The sequence below is a fragment of the Lepidochelys kempii genome, chromosome 24 (genome assembly GCF_965140265.1).
Source record: "Lepidochelys kempii isolate rLepKem1 chromosome 24, rLepKem1.hap2, whole genome shotgun sequence".
NCBI classification, from domain to species: Eukaryota; Metazoa; Chordata; order Testudines; family Cheloniidae; genus Lepidochelys; species Lepidochelys kempii.
Window position 1 is genome coordinate 4,918,577 of NC_133279.1, and position 14,161 is coordinate 4,932,737.

The 14,161-nt window shown below is 52.1% G+C and overlaps 1 protein-coding gene across 7 annotated transcripts in view; it reads left to right on the forward strand.

Annotated features, from left to right (window-relative positions):
• The window catches only part of SEMA4A (semaphorin 4A), a 48,310-nt gene that overhangs the window by 17,775 nt on the left and 16,374 nt on the right, over positions 1 to 14,161 (forward strand). For all 7 annotated transcript variants that reach the window (XM_073323590.1, XM_073323589.1, XM_073323591.1 and 4 more), the window contains 12 exons: positions 2,557 to 2,717; positions 3,142 to 3,204; positions 4,004 to 4,102; positions 5,488 to 5,599; positions 5,995 to 6,111; positions 6,753 to 6,883; positions 8,140 to 8,309; positions 9,091 to 9,241; positions 9,597 to 9,786; positions 10,646 to 10,761; positions 10,882 to 11,045; positions 12,919 to 13,037. In XM_073323590.1, the coding sequence (XP_073179691.1) occupies positions 2,557 to 2,717; positions 3,142 to 3,204; positions 4,004 to 4,102; positions 5,488 to 5,599; positions 5,995 to 6,111; positions 6,753 to 6,883; positions 8,140 to 8,309; positions 9,091 to 9,241; positions 9,597 to 9,786; positions 10,646 to 10,761; positions 10,882 to 11,045; positions 12,919 to 13,037 (1,593 nt within the window). The remainder of the gene's footprint in view (positions 1 to 2,556; positions 2,718 to 3,141; positions 3,205 to 4,003; positions 4,103 to 5,487; positions 5,600 to 5,994; positions 6,112 to 6,752; positions 6,884 to 8,139; positions 8,310 to 9,090; positions 9,242 to 9,596; positions 9,787 to 10,645; positions 10,762 to 10,881; positions 11,046 to 12,918; positions 13,038 to 14,161) is intronic.

Below are 14,161 nucleotides of genomic sequence, written 5' to 3' on the forward strand. Positions count from 1 at the left end.
GAGGCAGGGTTGTAATTAGAGGAGTTGGAATTTGTCCAGAATAAAATAATGAGCCTGATACTCAGCCTGACTCCTTTACCTCATTCGAGCAGAGTAAAAGGGGCCTCAAAGTGGTGTGTAAATGACATTGGCTCTCGTGTTATGCTGCCAGAGTAGTGAGGATCAGGCCTCCCCTCCACCCGCATATTTTAATAAAACAATTTCCCTTCCCTGTGGTAGGTTATTAAATCAATAAGAGTTTAGCAAGATCTAATATTCTTATTTCACCCTTTGGTTTGGTTTTGTTTTTTGCTTCAGCTCTGGAAATAGACAAGTCACTTTGGCTTTGGGATCTAGTCAGTTTCTGTTCGGGGGGCGGGGGAGGGTGGGGCTGAACTAGATGATCTTGGGAGGTCCCTTCCTGCTGTTCATCTCTGTGATTCTGCAGAGCAAACACACACAATCCTAGGACATGGCTGCAATTTGGGATGCAAATGCCACCGGGGACTTTTTTTTGTCTATTTGCTTTCGGTATATATAAATAAACAGTAATGGCCAGGGAAGTGTTTCCAGTTCTCTGAGGCCTTCAGGAAACGTATTTATAGTATTCTAGGCTGAATCTGCATCCCCTTGTCAAGACTTCACCCTTGCAAAAACACTGCAGGATCTTCAATTATCACAAATGAGCCAGTCCTCGTTATTTCTGTCTCATCCTTCTGGCAGCTCAGCACTCCCTAACTCCACGTTGAGGTGGGAACAGAGGGGAGAGCGCCCCTGCTGAGCCCCCACCCCGCCCCCTGCAGCACCGGGCTGGGGCATTGGGGTCAGCACTGCCTCTAAGGGAAAAGCACCCCCTACTGAGTCACCAGCAGTCACCGCCTTCCTCTTTCCCACCCACCCGCAGCCTGCTGCTGCTGAGAAAAGGCCACGCTCTTCCCCCAGGCCCTTTGTAGGGTCCTGCCAGCAGCAGCACCGGCTCCAGGGCCATTTCCACTGCCATGTGCTGGCTGCTCCTTCTGCCAGTGTCATACAGCCTACAGAGCCTGCTCCAACCCCCTCTCCGCGTCAATTCCTTTGACTTCAGTGGGCTTTGGGTCAGACCCCAAGAGCACTGGAAGTCTATGGGATATAACATGCTACATTACATTACATAGGCACTAAGTTGCAGTATCTAGGTTATGTTACAGTATATAGGTGCCAAGTTGTGGTCTATATATGCTACATTACAGTATGTAGGTTCTAAGTTACCGAGTGTGTTTATAGAGAGAGATATGCTATGTTTCAATATATGGGTGCTCTGTTACAGTACATGCGTTTATTATTTATCTGCATTATCTCCAAGAGGCCTTCACTGAGATCAGAGCCCCATTGCGCTAGGAGCTGTACAGACACACAGTGAGAGCCAGGCCACGCCCTGTGGTGCTTCCATACGCAAGGCAAACCAAATGTGGGAGGGGAAATGATTTGTTCCAGGTCACCCAGTGGGTCTCCAGCCGAGACTGGACTAGAATCCAGATCTCCTGAGTCGTAATCCAGAGCAGCGGTTGGCCCGCGCTGCTTCCCGCAGCCCCCTTTGGCCTGGAGCGGCAAACCGCGGCCAGTGGGAGCTGCGATCGGCCGAACCTGCGGATGCGGCAGGTAAAAAAAAACGGTCCAGCCCGCCAGGGGCTTTCCCTGAACAAGCAGCGGACTGGCTTTGAGAACCACTGGTCCAGAGCCTTCGCCACTGTACCACATACATGCTCTCTTATGGTACACGCATATGTATTACGTTATGGCATATAGATGCTAAGTTATGGTATATACATGTAAGTTGCTGTATACAGATGCTATGTTACAACATATACATGGTAAGTTGTGATATATTTGCCAGAAGCTGGGAATGAATGACAGGGGATGGATCACTTGATGATTGATTCCCTGTTCTGTTCATTCCCTCTGGGGCACCTGGCATTTGCCGCTGTCAGAAGACAGGACACTGTGCTAGATGGACCTTTGGTCTGACCCAGTAGGGCCGTTCTTTTGTTCTTATGATAGACGCTATGTTACAACACATACGTGTTATGTAGCATTTTGGGGGAAGTTACGTTTCTGGTTTTAGCAGGAAGTTCTGCCATTTCAAAATTGTTTTTTGTTCCGAATGGGAATGAAACGTAGAATTTCAACAATTCCTCCTAAATGAATTTTTTTTTAATTTTTTCGAGTCAATTGATTTTGATTGTTTTAAATCATATCAAATAAATTGTGAAACAAAAGAAAACAGAGCATTCTGTTGCATGATCAAAACACTTTGTTTAGGTGATTTTTCATAAAAAAATGAAATTCTGTGGAAATCAGCATGTTTCTGACAAAAAAACCCACCCCCATTCTGTTGGGAAATTTTCAACCAACTCTAAGGCTATTCTGTACAGGTGCCACTTTACATATACGGTGCTGAGTTATGGAATATAGATGCCAAGCTGTGGCATATAGGTGCCAGTTTACAGTATGTGGGTGCTTCTGTATGGTATATAGGACCCACGTTGTGCTATATAGGTGCTAAGTATCATCCACCATGCACTGTTTGATCCCTGCCAGGAGACCCCCGGAGGACCCTAACCAGCTTCAGCCAGGATGGAACCTTCCACTATGATACTTTCCTCTTGAGCGAAGATGAAGGCACTCTGTATGTGGGAGCTCGAGATACCATCCTCTCCCTCCGGGTGGACAGTGCTGGGTCCATGGAGCTGACAGGCTCAGTGAGTAGAACTCGGCCTTCCCCAGAGAGTGGGGAGCATTTGGGGCGCAGGAGGGAGGCAAGCTGATCCTGGAGGCGGGGCAAGTGGAAGTCAGATCTGGGTTCTGTTCCTCTTCCCATGCCTCAGTTTCCCCATCTGTAAAGTGGGGATAATGTTACTCAGGAATTGTGAGTTGTAATTCATGAATGTTGGTAAAGTGCTTTGAACCTTAAGCAGAAGCCTCTAGAGAGAACAGAACTGAAGTGAAGAGTCCTGACTCCCTAACCCCCTTGCTCTGACCACTAGATCATACTCCCCTCCCTGAGAATTTTGCTCTCAGCAGCTTCCTTTCCTTCCAGTGCACTTTTACAGGCTCTTGACCTTTTCTCCAGGTGGAATCTTCCTCCCAAACTTTGAAGAATCTCTCTCTTTCCCCCCCTTACAGATAGTGTGGCAACCCGTGCCTGAAAAAAAGCAGGAGTGTGTCTTTAAGAAGAAAAGCAATCTGGTAAGGAGCTGGGGGAGATGCTGATGCTGGTGTGGGTTGTATTATGCCCCTCGAGGGCACAGTTAGTCTTGGAGTGTATATGGAGGGCGTGGAGAGCTGGCGACAATGCTGAGGGGTGGGTGCTGGGGTGGGTGGGTGCTTTGTGGTGCCGTGAGAGGTGGTGTCAAGCCAGGTGCAATTCCTGAGCCTGGTTTCTCACTCCCACAACTTGCAAAGGAAGCAATAGTGCTTGCTGGTGGACTAGGTGGCATTCTTCTCAGGGTCTCAGCGTGGGGTCCCGGGGGCGCTGGCTTGTGCTTGGGGTCTTTTAAAACATCCCATGCATGGGGGTGTTAATCCTGGTGTCCTGGCTAACTCTTCATTTGCCTCCCTAACTTCCCCTTGCAGCTCAGCTTGGTCGTGTTCTTCTTCTCCTAAACTGTACAGCTATAATGCTCCACTCTAGAGGTGGCTGCTTTTTAGGGCTGAGTGAGTGATCCCTGTGCAGCATTGCTATGCGCTGTTGAACAGCTGTCACGTTCCACTTCAGAGGTGGATGCTGTTTAATGCTGACTAGTGATCCCTGTGTAGCATTGCTCTGTGTTATTGAACTGCTGCTAAGTCCCACCCCAGAAGTGGCTGCATTTTAATTATGGGTAAGTGATCCCAATGAGATGTTGCTGTTAAATCACGGCTGCATTCCACCCCAGAGGTGGCTGCATGTCAGTGCTGAGCATAGTGACCCTGTTCTGTGCAGCCCGTGAAGCAACCTGAAATCTGAGCTGTTGTTTTTTAAGTGGCATGTGCTTTTCTCCCACAGACAGAGTGCTTCAACTTCATCCGTGTCCTAGAGCCAGTGAATCAGACTCACCTGTACACCTGTGGGACCTATGCCTTCAGCCCCAGCTGCTCTTACATTGTGAGTGTCTGCGTTGGGCTGGCGGGAAGCTCTGACTCCAGCACCTTATGTCTGAGTTTCACCCGGCACATCGCGTCAGAGCCTGCATTCCGGAAATGGGCCAAGGCTCACAGAAGAGGCAGGTCTGGTCTGTGATTGACACTGAGGCTGCTGGCCACACAGAGACCTTGTGATTCTCTCTGGCCCTCCAGTTCCCCAGACTGCACTGTGTAGTGTTACCTAAATCCTGACCCGGACTGGCGGGACACAGAAGGCAAAGGGGTTTAGGCACCTAATGACACAGCTAGGCACCTATTGGGATTTACAGTAGCATCTTAGTCCCATTGGTCTTCAAAGGGAATTAGGTGCCTAGGTGCATTTGAAGATCCCAATAAATGCCTACCTTTATCTTTAAGCACTTAAACGCTGGAAAATCTGGCCTTTATTGACTACCTTGTCAATGATGTGTGTGCGAGAGAGGAGACCAAGAGAGCAAAGAGGGCGGAGTCAGGACTCCTGGGTTCTATTTCTAGCTCTGAGAGGTAGTGTGGTCTAGTGGTCAGAGCGAGTGGGGGAGGGAGAGCTCAGTGGTTTGAGCATTGGCCTGCTAAACCCAGGGTTGTGAGTTCAATCCTTGAGGGGGCCATTTAGGGATCTGGAGCAAAAACTGGGGATTGGTCCTGCTTTGAGCAGGGGGTTGGACTAGATGACCTCCTGAGGTCCCTTCCAACCCTGATATTCTATTATTCAGAGTCAGGACTTGAATTCTAGTCTCTACAGAAGAGGCTTTGCTGCCCTCTGTTGGCTCTGTGTGTATGCTAAGCAGCCTCTTATATTTTCTGGTTATTTTCCTTTCCAGATGAAAGGCCCGGGTTTACGGGAGAAGTGGTGAGTTTACAGGAACCTGGGTCAACATTTTCAAACCTGGCCTCTGATTTTCTCAAGTTGCGTAACCAAAAAGAAGTAGATATGCAAAAACAAGTGGCCACGTTTGAGAGTAGTTGGCCCTGTTCTTTTAGAGTCACCAGAAGAGAGAGCTAATCTGAGCTACCCTGGGTTCTCTTCCAAAATTCACGGGTGTCCTGATTTTGGGTTCCTGGTTATTGGGATTCCATTATAATTTGACTTTATTGGGGTTATATTATGAGTGTGGCGTAATGGATACAGCCCTGGGCCAGGTCTCAGAAGACCTGGCTTCCATTCCTGGCACTGCCATTGGCCTGTGGGTGACCTCCTTGGTAAAACGCATCGATTATAATATAACATAGAGAGTTATCTTTATTATGAAAGTTGGATTCCCCCGTCCTGTTGCCTGGAGGGGATCTGTCTCTAGACTGAACTCAAGCGACCACCGTTTGCTTTGTTCTTGTCCTGCGACTGATGGATTGATTTCTAATTCCTTGCAGAATCTGGAGAATTTCAGCCTGGTTTCTGTCAGCCAAGGGCAGCCCCTCCTCCAGGATGGGAAGGGACAGTGCCCCTTCGACCCCAGCCACAAGTATACGGCCATCCTGGTGGGTGAGTATGGAGCCCGTTGGAAACCATGGGCTGCGCAGTGACTGCGTGATGGGGAGGGAGGTGGAACCCGCAGCCCTACCATTATAGTGCCTCAAAGCAGAGGATTCGGTCTTGAGCTGCACCCGTCAAGTCCCATGTCTTCGGTGCAGCAAGTCCAGGATTCAAAGGCCTGGGGCTGGCTTGAAAGAGGCCTTTAAGGTCCTGCTGTCTTCCTTTGATGCTGTCTTAGAGATGTAGGTTTATCCCTCAATGCCCGGGTAACCCACTCTGATCCATCAGGATAACGAGTCCCAGGTCTCAAAGCACTTTACCTCTCTCTGACTAAATAACCAAGCCCAGAGGCACCGGCACTGCTGCCGGCCTGGGCTTCCCTCACCGCCTCTCTCCTCCTGCAGGTGGGGAGCTCTACACGGGGACCATGAACAACTTCCAAGGCAACGAGCCCATAATCTCCCGCGCCCTGAGCAGCAGGACCTTGCTGAAGACCGATGCCTTCCTCAGGTGGCTGAATGGTGAGGATGGGTAGGAGGGCCTGCTCCTGCTGTGAGGAAGGGCAGGGGCTGAGGTAGCATCTGAAATCGACAGCTGCCCATTTATGGTCTTCCAGACACAGGACCTGACTCTGTTACCTGGTGGGGATGGGATGAGAGGCTGCAACACCCTTTGAGCTGAGGCTGTGCTCAGGCTGGCTCCGGGGCCAGTTAGAGCAGCCTCGGGGCTGCTCTAATTTACACTGGGCTCCCTGTGGCCCCCCTGCCATCCCTGGAAAGCAGAGAATAACCACAGCACAGTGCACTCTACTCATGCCCACAATCTGCCCCCTCAGCTGGGGCAGGTGCAGCTCCACGATGGCCAGGGAGGACCCTGCTCAGGAAGGATTCTCAGGGGACCAGTCCCCCTCTCGTTAAGGCCCTTTAGCTGCTTAACAGGGCCTCACATCAGTGAGAATCAGGCCCAGGGACTCTTTGCTCGGGTCGCCGTCACCTATTAGCCAACAGGCGAATGGCTGGTGCCCACTGGCCCTCAGGGATGTGTTTCCTAGGCAACAAGTCCACCGTCTCCCATGAATATTTACATGCCCCCCCCATCTGCCCTTGGGAAGCAGTGCGCAGGGATTCGGCATCTAACCCGCCTGGTCTCCTTCTCCCCACAGTCGACGCGGGCTTCGTGGCCTCCGCCAACATCCCTGGAGACGAGAAGGTCTATTTCTTCTTTGAGGAGACGGCCGAGGAGTTTGATTTCTTTGAGAAGCTCATGGTCTCCCGAGTGGCTCGTGTGTGCAAGGTATGAAGCAGGCCCGAGTTGGCTCTTGGAGCGCGTGTGCGCCTATGTCTCGTACTCTCGCATTGTGGTCTCTCCTGCTTGTGGCCTGCCCCGGTGATGACAACTGACCCACCAGTAACACAGGGCCTCCGTTCTGCCTTCCGTGGCATCTAGGCAGCTTGATTGCCTTCAGAGCTGTGCCGGGGGCCTTGCATAGATGTAGCTGATGGGACCATAGTAGACACTGATATTGATGAAGAATAAAATTCAGTTACCCCCTCCCAGAGCTGGGCTCTAGCCAAATCTGGGACGGTTCCATTTGGATGAAAGGTGGTTGGTGTCACCTGTTTATTTACAGATATAGACAGATGCTGCCCCATTTCCCTGGGGCCCAAGAACCAGCTGGCTGGCCCGCCTCCGCTGCCTTTCAGGGTCACGCTGCAACTGTTCCTGCAGCCACGCCCTGCATTCGGACCCCATCGCTCCATGTGGGTTATGGGGCAGCGTGAGCACCGTCTATACGCATCTGTGTGGCGGACAAATATTTGATGATGGGCTCTTCAGTCTAGCAGGAACAGGTCTAACACGAGCCAATGGCTGGAAGTTGAAGCCGAACAATTTCAGACAGGCAATAAGGCATCAATTTTTAACAGTGAATGTAATTAAGCATTGGAACAAAAGACCCAGGGTCATGGTGGATTCTCCATTTTTAAATTGGATTTTTTTCAAAAGGAGCTGCTCGAGGAATGATTTTGGGGCAGCTCTCTGACCTGTTCTATACAGGAGGTCAGGCCAGACGATCACAATGGTTTCTTCTGGCCTTGGAATCTATTAATCCTGTATCTTAAGCTGGCCCACAAGCCTCCTAACAGCCCGTTACCACTGTCTGGGTGGTTTCCTGCTTGTGTCCACCTTTTTAGTTCCTCATATCTCACTGACTGTGCACGAGGGCTTATTACATCATTGTCTGGAACATCAGCTGATCAGAGCCTGGTGGTTGGTTTACTCACCACAGTTGTACCACTAGAACTCCCCCTTCTTATTTTGAGCAGGGGATTGAGTTTGGGTCTACCCACAGGGCCATCCTTCCTCTCAGACCTTCCCTTCATTCAGAATAACTCTTCCCCTTTCCGGGGCAGCACACACACCCGGAGTTGTACCAGCACAATGGCAGCATGGCTGCGTGCTGACCCCCAGGACAAGCCGTCCTCTCAGCCATCCCTTTAAGGAGAGGCCCTGCTCCGGTCCGGGTGACCGGGCATTCCTCTCTCCTGCAGAATGACGTCGGAGGAGAGAAGGTGCTGCAGAAGAAATGGACCACGTTCCTGAAAGCCCAGCTGATGTGCTTCCAGCCGGGACACTTCCCTTTCAACGTGATCCATCACGCCTTTGTCCTACCCCAGCCAGGAGGGGGCGCCGTCTTCTATGGAGTCTTCACTTCACAATGGTAAGGCAGGAAACTTTCCTCTCCTGCCCAAAGGGCTCAGAAATCCCCCAAGGACCCATGTATTCCCAGGCCCGCACAGCCACAAGTCCCCTATCGCAAGAAGGACATTTTGGGGGGTGGGGTCTGTCCATCAGGCCCATTCAAATGGGTATGCTGAACCCAGAAAGTAGGACCCCTTCTGCGTTATGGTTCATCCTGAATATTTCGTTATTGCAGCAGATGTAATTAACCTGTGGAACTGCTTGCCACATGGTATTGCTGAAGAAGTTGCTTAGTAAATTTCAGACCTAAGAGATGAGACTGGTGTCTAGTGGTTAGAGCAGGTGGCTTGGGGTCAGGACTCTTGGATTCTAGTCCCACATCTAGGCGTGAATGTGATCTAATTGAGCACTTGGGACTGGGAGTTGGCATGCCTGGGTTCTTTGCTCAGCTCTAGGAAGGAGCATGGGCCAGTGGCCAGAGGGGGCTGCGAGTCAGGACTCCTGGATTCTATTCATAGGCAAGTGCCTGTCACTGTGGGGTGGTGAGGGTTGATGCTTTGCAAGTGTTTGGAGGCCCTGGATGGAGGTTGCTGTGGAAGCACCTGGCATTATTATTTCAGAAGGTTTATATGGCCAAGGAACAGCCCTTCTAGAGGGCCCCAAAGGGGTGGACTTCCCATGCCCACTGACCCACACGTCACAGGCAGGGTGTGGCTGGATCCCACATCTGACCTGCCCACCTCAGGGTGTCCCCCTAGCGCTGGCGTGTACCACCAACAGGATCACTCGTCCCTTGGCAGGCAGATGGGAGATGCAGGCAGCACGGCGGTGTGCGCTTTCAACCTGGAGGACATTGAAAGAGTCTTCAATGGCAAATACAAGGAGCTGAACAAGGAGAGCTCCCGGTGGATGACATACAGCGATGCGGTCCCTGAGCCCCGCCCTGGCAGTGTGAGTATCACCTGCTTTACGCATCTAACTTCACGGCATGAGGATGTGTGCCGAAGGATGACTTTGCAGGACAGGTTTGGGGTTAAGCCGGGCGGCTGGAACTCAGGACACCTGGGTTCAATTTCTACCGGGGCCGCTGACTTCGGGCAAGGCACTTAATTGCTCCGTGCCTCAGTTTCCCTGGATAATAGTCCATCTGCCTTGCTTTTTACGGGAAGCTGGCATAATCAACTGTGCTTTCCCCCTTTGCAAGGGTGCCTAGAACAAAAAAAACCCAACCCCCTAAGCCTGTCACTAGCCCAGTTCCCACTTCTGATAGCCCTTCTGATCCCCTGCCTTTGTCCTCCCACTGCAGTGCTCAGTGCGCCCATCGGCAGACAAAGTCCTGACCTTCATGAAAAACCACTTCCTGATGGATGGGAAGGTTGTGCCCAGGAACAAGCAGCCGGTGCTGGTGAAGCAGAACGTGAAATATACGCGGATCGCAGTCGATCAGACCCGCAGTGTCTCGGGCACCTCCTATGAGGTGATGTTCCTGGGAACAGGTACGGCTCCCATGAGCAGGGGACAGCACCTCGTCAGTGCGTGGGGCTGGATTCTGCACCCAGCTGAGTGTTTACCCAATGGGAAAGCTCCCATTGGCGTCAGTGGGATGGGGGCAGGCACTTATCGCCGGAGTCAGACGGGTCATTCGTTTTCCGGTGGTTGATTCAGGTGATTCAGGTGGAAATGAAATGAAATGAAACTTTTTGGGGTTTGGAATGAAACGAAAAAGTAAAAAAAAAATTAAAAAATTAGTTTTTGAGGCTTTTTTACCTTTTGAAAAAAATGAAATTGAAAATTCAAAGAAAACGTAAACATTTTGACAATTTTTTGTTTGCCAATTTGTGTATTTGTTATTTTGGAATTTGTGTGTTAGCAGAGCAGGGAGGTGTTTCTCCCCATTCTGCTGGCCAATCTCAGGTCTGTTAATTGCACCCTGCCCATTGCACTTTCAGTTAGATATGTCTCTTCTTCACTTCCTGTCCCATGCATTGTTAAACACATTTACCGCTCTTCACCCCAGAGGTGGCTGCATTTTAGTGGTGGACAACGTGGTTTCTATAAGCCTTACAAGGTTGGTGCCAGCCAGCTAACAAAGTGCTTTGGAGGCATATTGGGGCAAAAGGTCCCATATAAACGAAGGGTCGTTCTCTTTTAATTAAGCAAATTGTGTGTGAGAGAGAGAGAGAATTGAATAGACTAGCCATTTAGATCCAGATACTCCACTTCCACTGAAACTAAGAACTTAAAAACCTTTGTTACACACAGTCAACTTAGAGAAGAGATCAGCTCCTCAAAGAGAGGATGCATTGTCTCAGCCCCATGGTAAATACACTTGTGTCCCTATATTTCCTCCCACAGATCAAGGATTCCTGCACAAAGCAGTGGCTCTGGCCAGCGGTGCTCATATCATTGAGGAAATCCAGCTGTTTAAGGATCCGGAACCTGTGCAGAACCTTCTGTTCTCACCTGGGAAGGTAGGAGACTTGCAGAGCTGCCTGGTGCAGCAGACAGGAAGGGGAGACGCTGCCCAGGGGGCTAAGTAGGTGACGTAGACGTAACTGTGTGACATTTTCTGTGTGTCTCCCTCCCGGCAGGGGATCCTGTATGTGGGGTACTCCAAGGGGGTCCTGCAGGTGCCGCTGGCCAACTGCAGCGTGTACAGGAGCTGTGCTGACTGTGTCCTCGCCCGAGACCCCTACTGTGCCTGGCACAGGCGCAGCCAGTTGTGCCAGGAGACCCGAGCCACAAACAAAAACACGTGAGTAGCTCAGTGTGTGGAACAGCTCAGGTGTAACTTCTGAGAGGGAAGCAGGCATGTCTAGTGGTTAGAGCAGAGCCTGGCCAGTCAGGACTCTTGGGTTCGACTCCCTGCTCTGGGAAGGGAGTGTGCTCTAGTGGTCAGAGGAAGGGGGCTGGGAGTCAGGATTCCTGGCTCTGTTCCCAAGTCCAGGATGGGGTAGGGCGGGGGTGGTTAGAGCAGGGGACTGGGAAATAGGACTCCTGGGTTCCATTCTGCCTTATCCCACCATGTGAATTTAGGAAAGTGACTTGCTTTATTTCCTGCTGCAAAGTGGGGAAAATAATACTCCCCTGCCTCCCAGAGCTTGCCAAGTGCTTTCAGATCCTCCCAGGACAGCTGCTCTAGAAGGGCAGACGGGTATTTCTGGGCCTCGGGGAGTGCGGGGAGAGGGGAGGGCGAAAAGCCCCTAGTGTTCCCTGAGCACTGGCCCGAAGGACCGCCCACCAGGAATACAGCCCTGCGGTGTTGCTAATGCACTTTGCTAGCTCTGACGGGCACTCTCAGAGCATGTGCCACTGGCCAGTCACCTGTGGGTGTCAGCCAGGATCCCTGCAACAGCCACGTGCTTCCTAGTCCATGGACCCACTGCTCAGCTGCCCTCAGCTTTCTTCTTCCTGATTGCTTTGCAATAAGCTCACACCAGGAAATCGGTGCCTTCCCAGCTCTTGTCCTCTCCTCCACAGCGGCTCTCTGGATACATCCAAGTTGCTATTTTTAATACGCTCCCTCTGGCCCCACTAGCACCCATCTGTCCACCTGGCCTGCGAGGTTCCCAGCTGCCCTCCGAGGCTGCCTTGTCTCCCTGCCCCGGCTGAGGCGCTGGCAGGCGAGACCTGAGATTGTCCGTCAGCCAGGAGAGGTTTTAGAAACAAACAAACCAACAAACTTTGCCAGTGAAGCTGGGGCCACGTGGTAGAAGGAGAGGAGCTGCTGGTTCCCACAGCCCGTGCGCTTCCATCCCAATCCACAGGCTCCCACCCCCTCCCGCTGTCCCAGCCCTGAGCTCCCCACCCACACAACTCTGCCAATGCCCCTCACTTTTGCAGAACTCCCTGTGCTTCCAGTCCCGGGCAGACTCTACAATCTCACCAAGCTGCACCCAGATCTGGAGGGTGATGGCTCTGATTGATAATAAAACAGAAAATATTATGTTGCCTCTATATAAATCTGTGGTAGGCCCACATCTGGAATACTGCATGCAGATGTGGTCGCCCCATCTCAGAAAAGATATATTGGAATTGGAAAAGGTTCAGAAAAGGGCGACAAAAATGATGAGGGCACGGAACAGCTTCCATATGGGGAGAGATTAATAAGACTGGGACTTTTCAGCTTGGAAAAGAGACGACTAAGAGGGGATAGGATAGAGGTCTATGAAATCATGACTGGTGTGGAGAAAGTAAATACAGAAGTATTATTTATTCCTTCTCATAACACAAGAACTAGGGGTAATCAAATGAAATGAATAGGCAGCAGGTTTAAAACAAACAAAAGGAAGTATTTCTTCATACAACGCATAATCGGTCTGTGGAACTCTTTGCCAGAGGATGTTGTGAAAGCCAAGACTATAACAGGGTTCAAAAAAGAACTAGGTAAGTTCATGGAGGACATGTCCCTCAATGGCTATTAGCCAGGATGGGCAGGGATGGTGTCCCTAGCCTCTGTTTGCCAGAAGCTGGGAATGGATCACTGGATGATTCCCTGTTCTGTTCATTCCCTCTGGGGCACCTGGCATTGGCCAGCAACCAGCTCACCTGCCGTCCCCACGTCAAGCAGCGGCTTGAGAGCGAATTCATTGCCTTGGGTTCTCAGTGTGTCACTTCTCTCTCTCTAGGAGCGACTGGCTGCAGGACATCGAGACGGGTAGGCCGGAGGCTACGTGCCAGCAGATCGGTGGGAAAGGCAGGGCCACACCCAGGTCTCGGGACGACTTGGGCAGCAGCCTGGTAAAAAGTTGAGTATCGATCTTCCGGGTTTACTGTGCTTGGGGCATGTGTCTAACGGTGGGTGGGACTCTGACACCAGCAATGCTACGAGGGGGGCTGGGGAGACCCTCTGTGAGCCGGGGGGGGGCTGCCTGCTCTAGGGAGGAGCTGGAGCCAGGGAGGAACGAACGGGGCCAAGCTCAGTGCTTCTGAGGCGTCAGGTCTCCGGTGGGCTTTGGCCCTGCTTTCTGCAAACATCGTGGAGCAAATCCCAGGAGAAACTCTTCAATCAAAAATAATGTAGTCAAGGCAGCACTCGGCCCAGTAATAAATAACACGCCAGGGTGCCAGCCCCCCTGGACCACACTACAACACCATGCCAGGGTGCCAGGCCCCCTGGACCACCCTACAACACCACGCCAGGGTGCCAGGCCCCCTGGACCACGCTACACCACTCCAGGGTGCCAGCCCTCCTGTGGGCAACCCTACAACACCACGCCAGGGTGCCAGGCCCCCTGAACCACCCTACATAACCATGCCAGGGTGCCAGGCCCCCTAGACCACCCTACAAAACCATGCCAGGGTGCCAGCCCCTGTGGGCAACCCTACAACACCACGCCAGGGTGCCAGGCCCCCTGGACCACCCTACACCACTCCAGGGTGCCAGCCCCCCTGTGGGCAACCCTACAACACCACACCAGGGTGCCAGGCCCCCTGAACCACCCTACATAACCATGCCAGGGTGCCAGGCCCCCTGAACCACCCTACAACACCACGCCAGGGAGCCAGGCCCCCTGAACCACCCTACAACACCACGCCAGGGTGACAGCCCCTGTGGGCAACCCTACAACACCATGCCAGGGTGCCAGCCCCCCTGGACCACCCTACAAAACCATGCCAGGGTGCCAGGCCCCCTGGACCACCCTACAACACCACGCCAAGATGCCAGGCCCCCCTGGACCCCTGCAACACCACGCCAGGGTGCCAGCCCCCCTAGACAGCCCTACAATAACAAACTGTAGAGTTGCCCCTCTGTGCCCAATCCACTGAGGATTAGGGGCTGTTTTGGTGCTGGGAGCCTTAGCTCACACTTCAGCCGCTCTTGCTTTTAGCTCCGGAGGTCCCCACTGGTGCATCAGCCAACACGGCAGC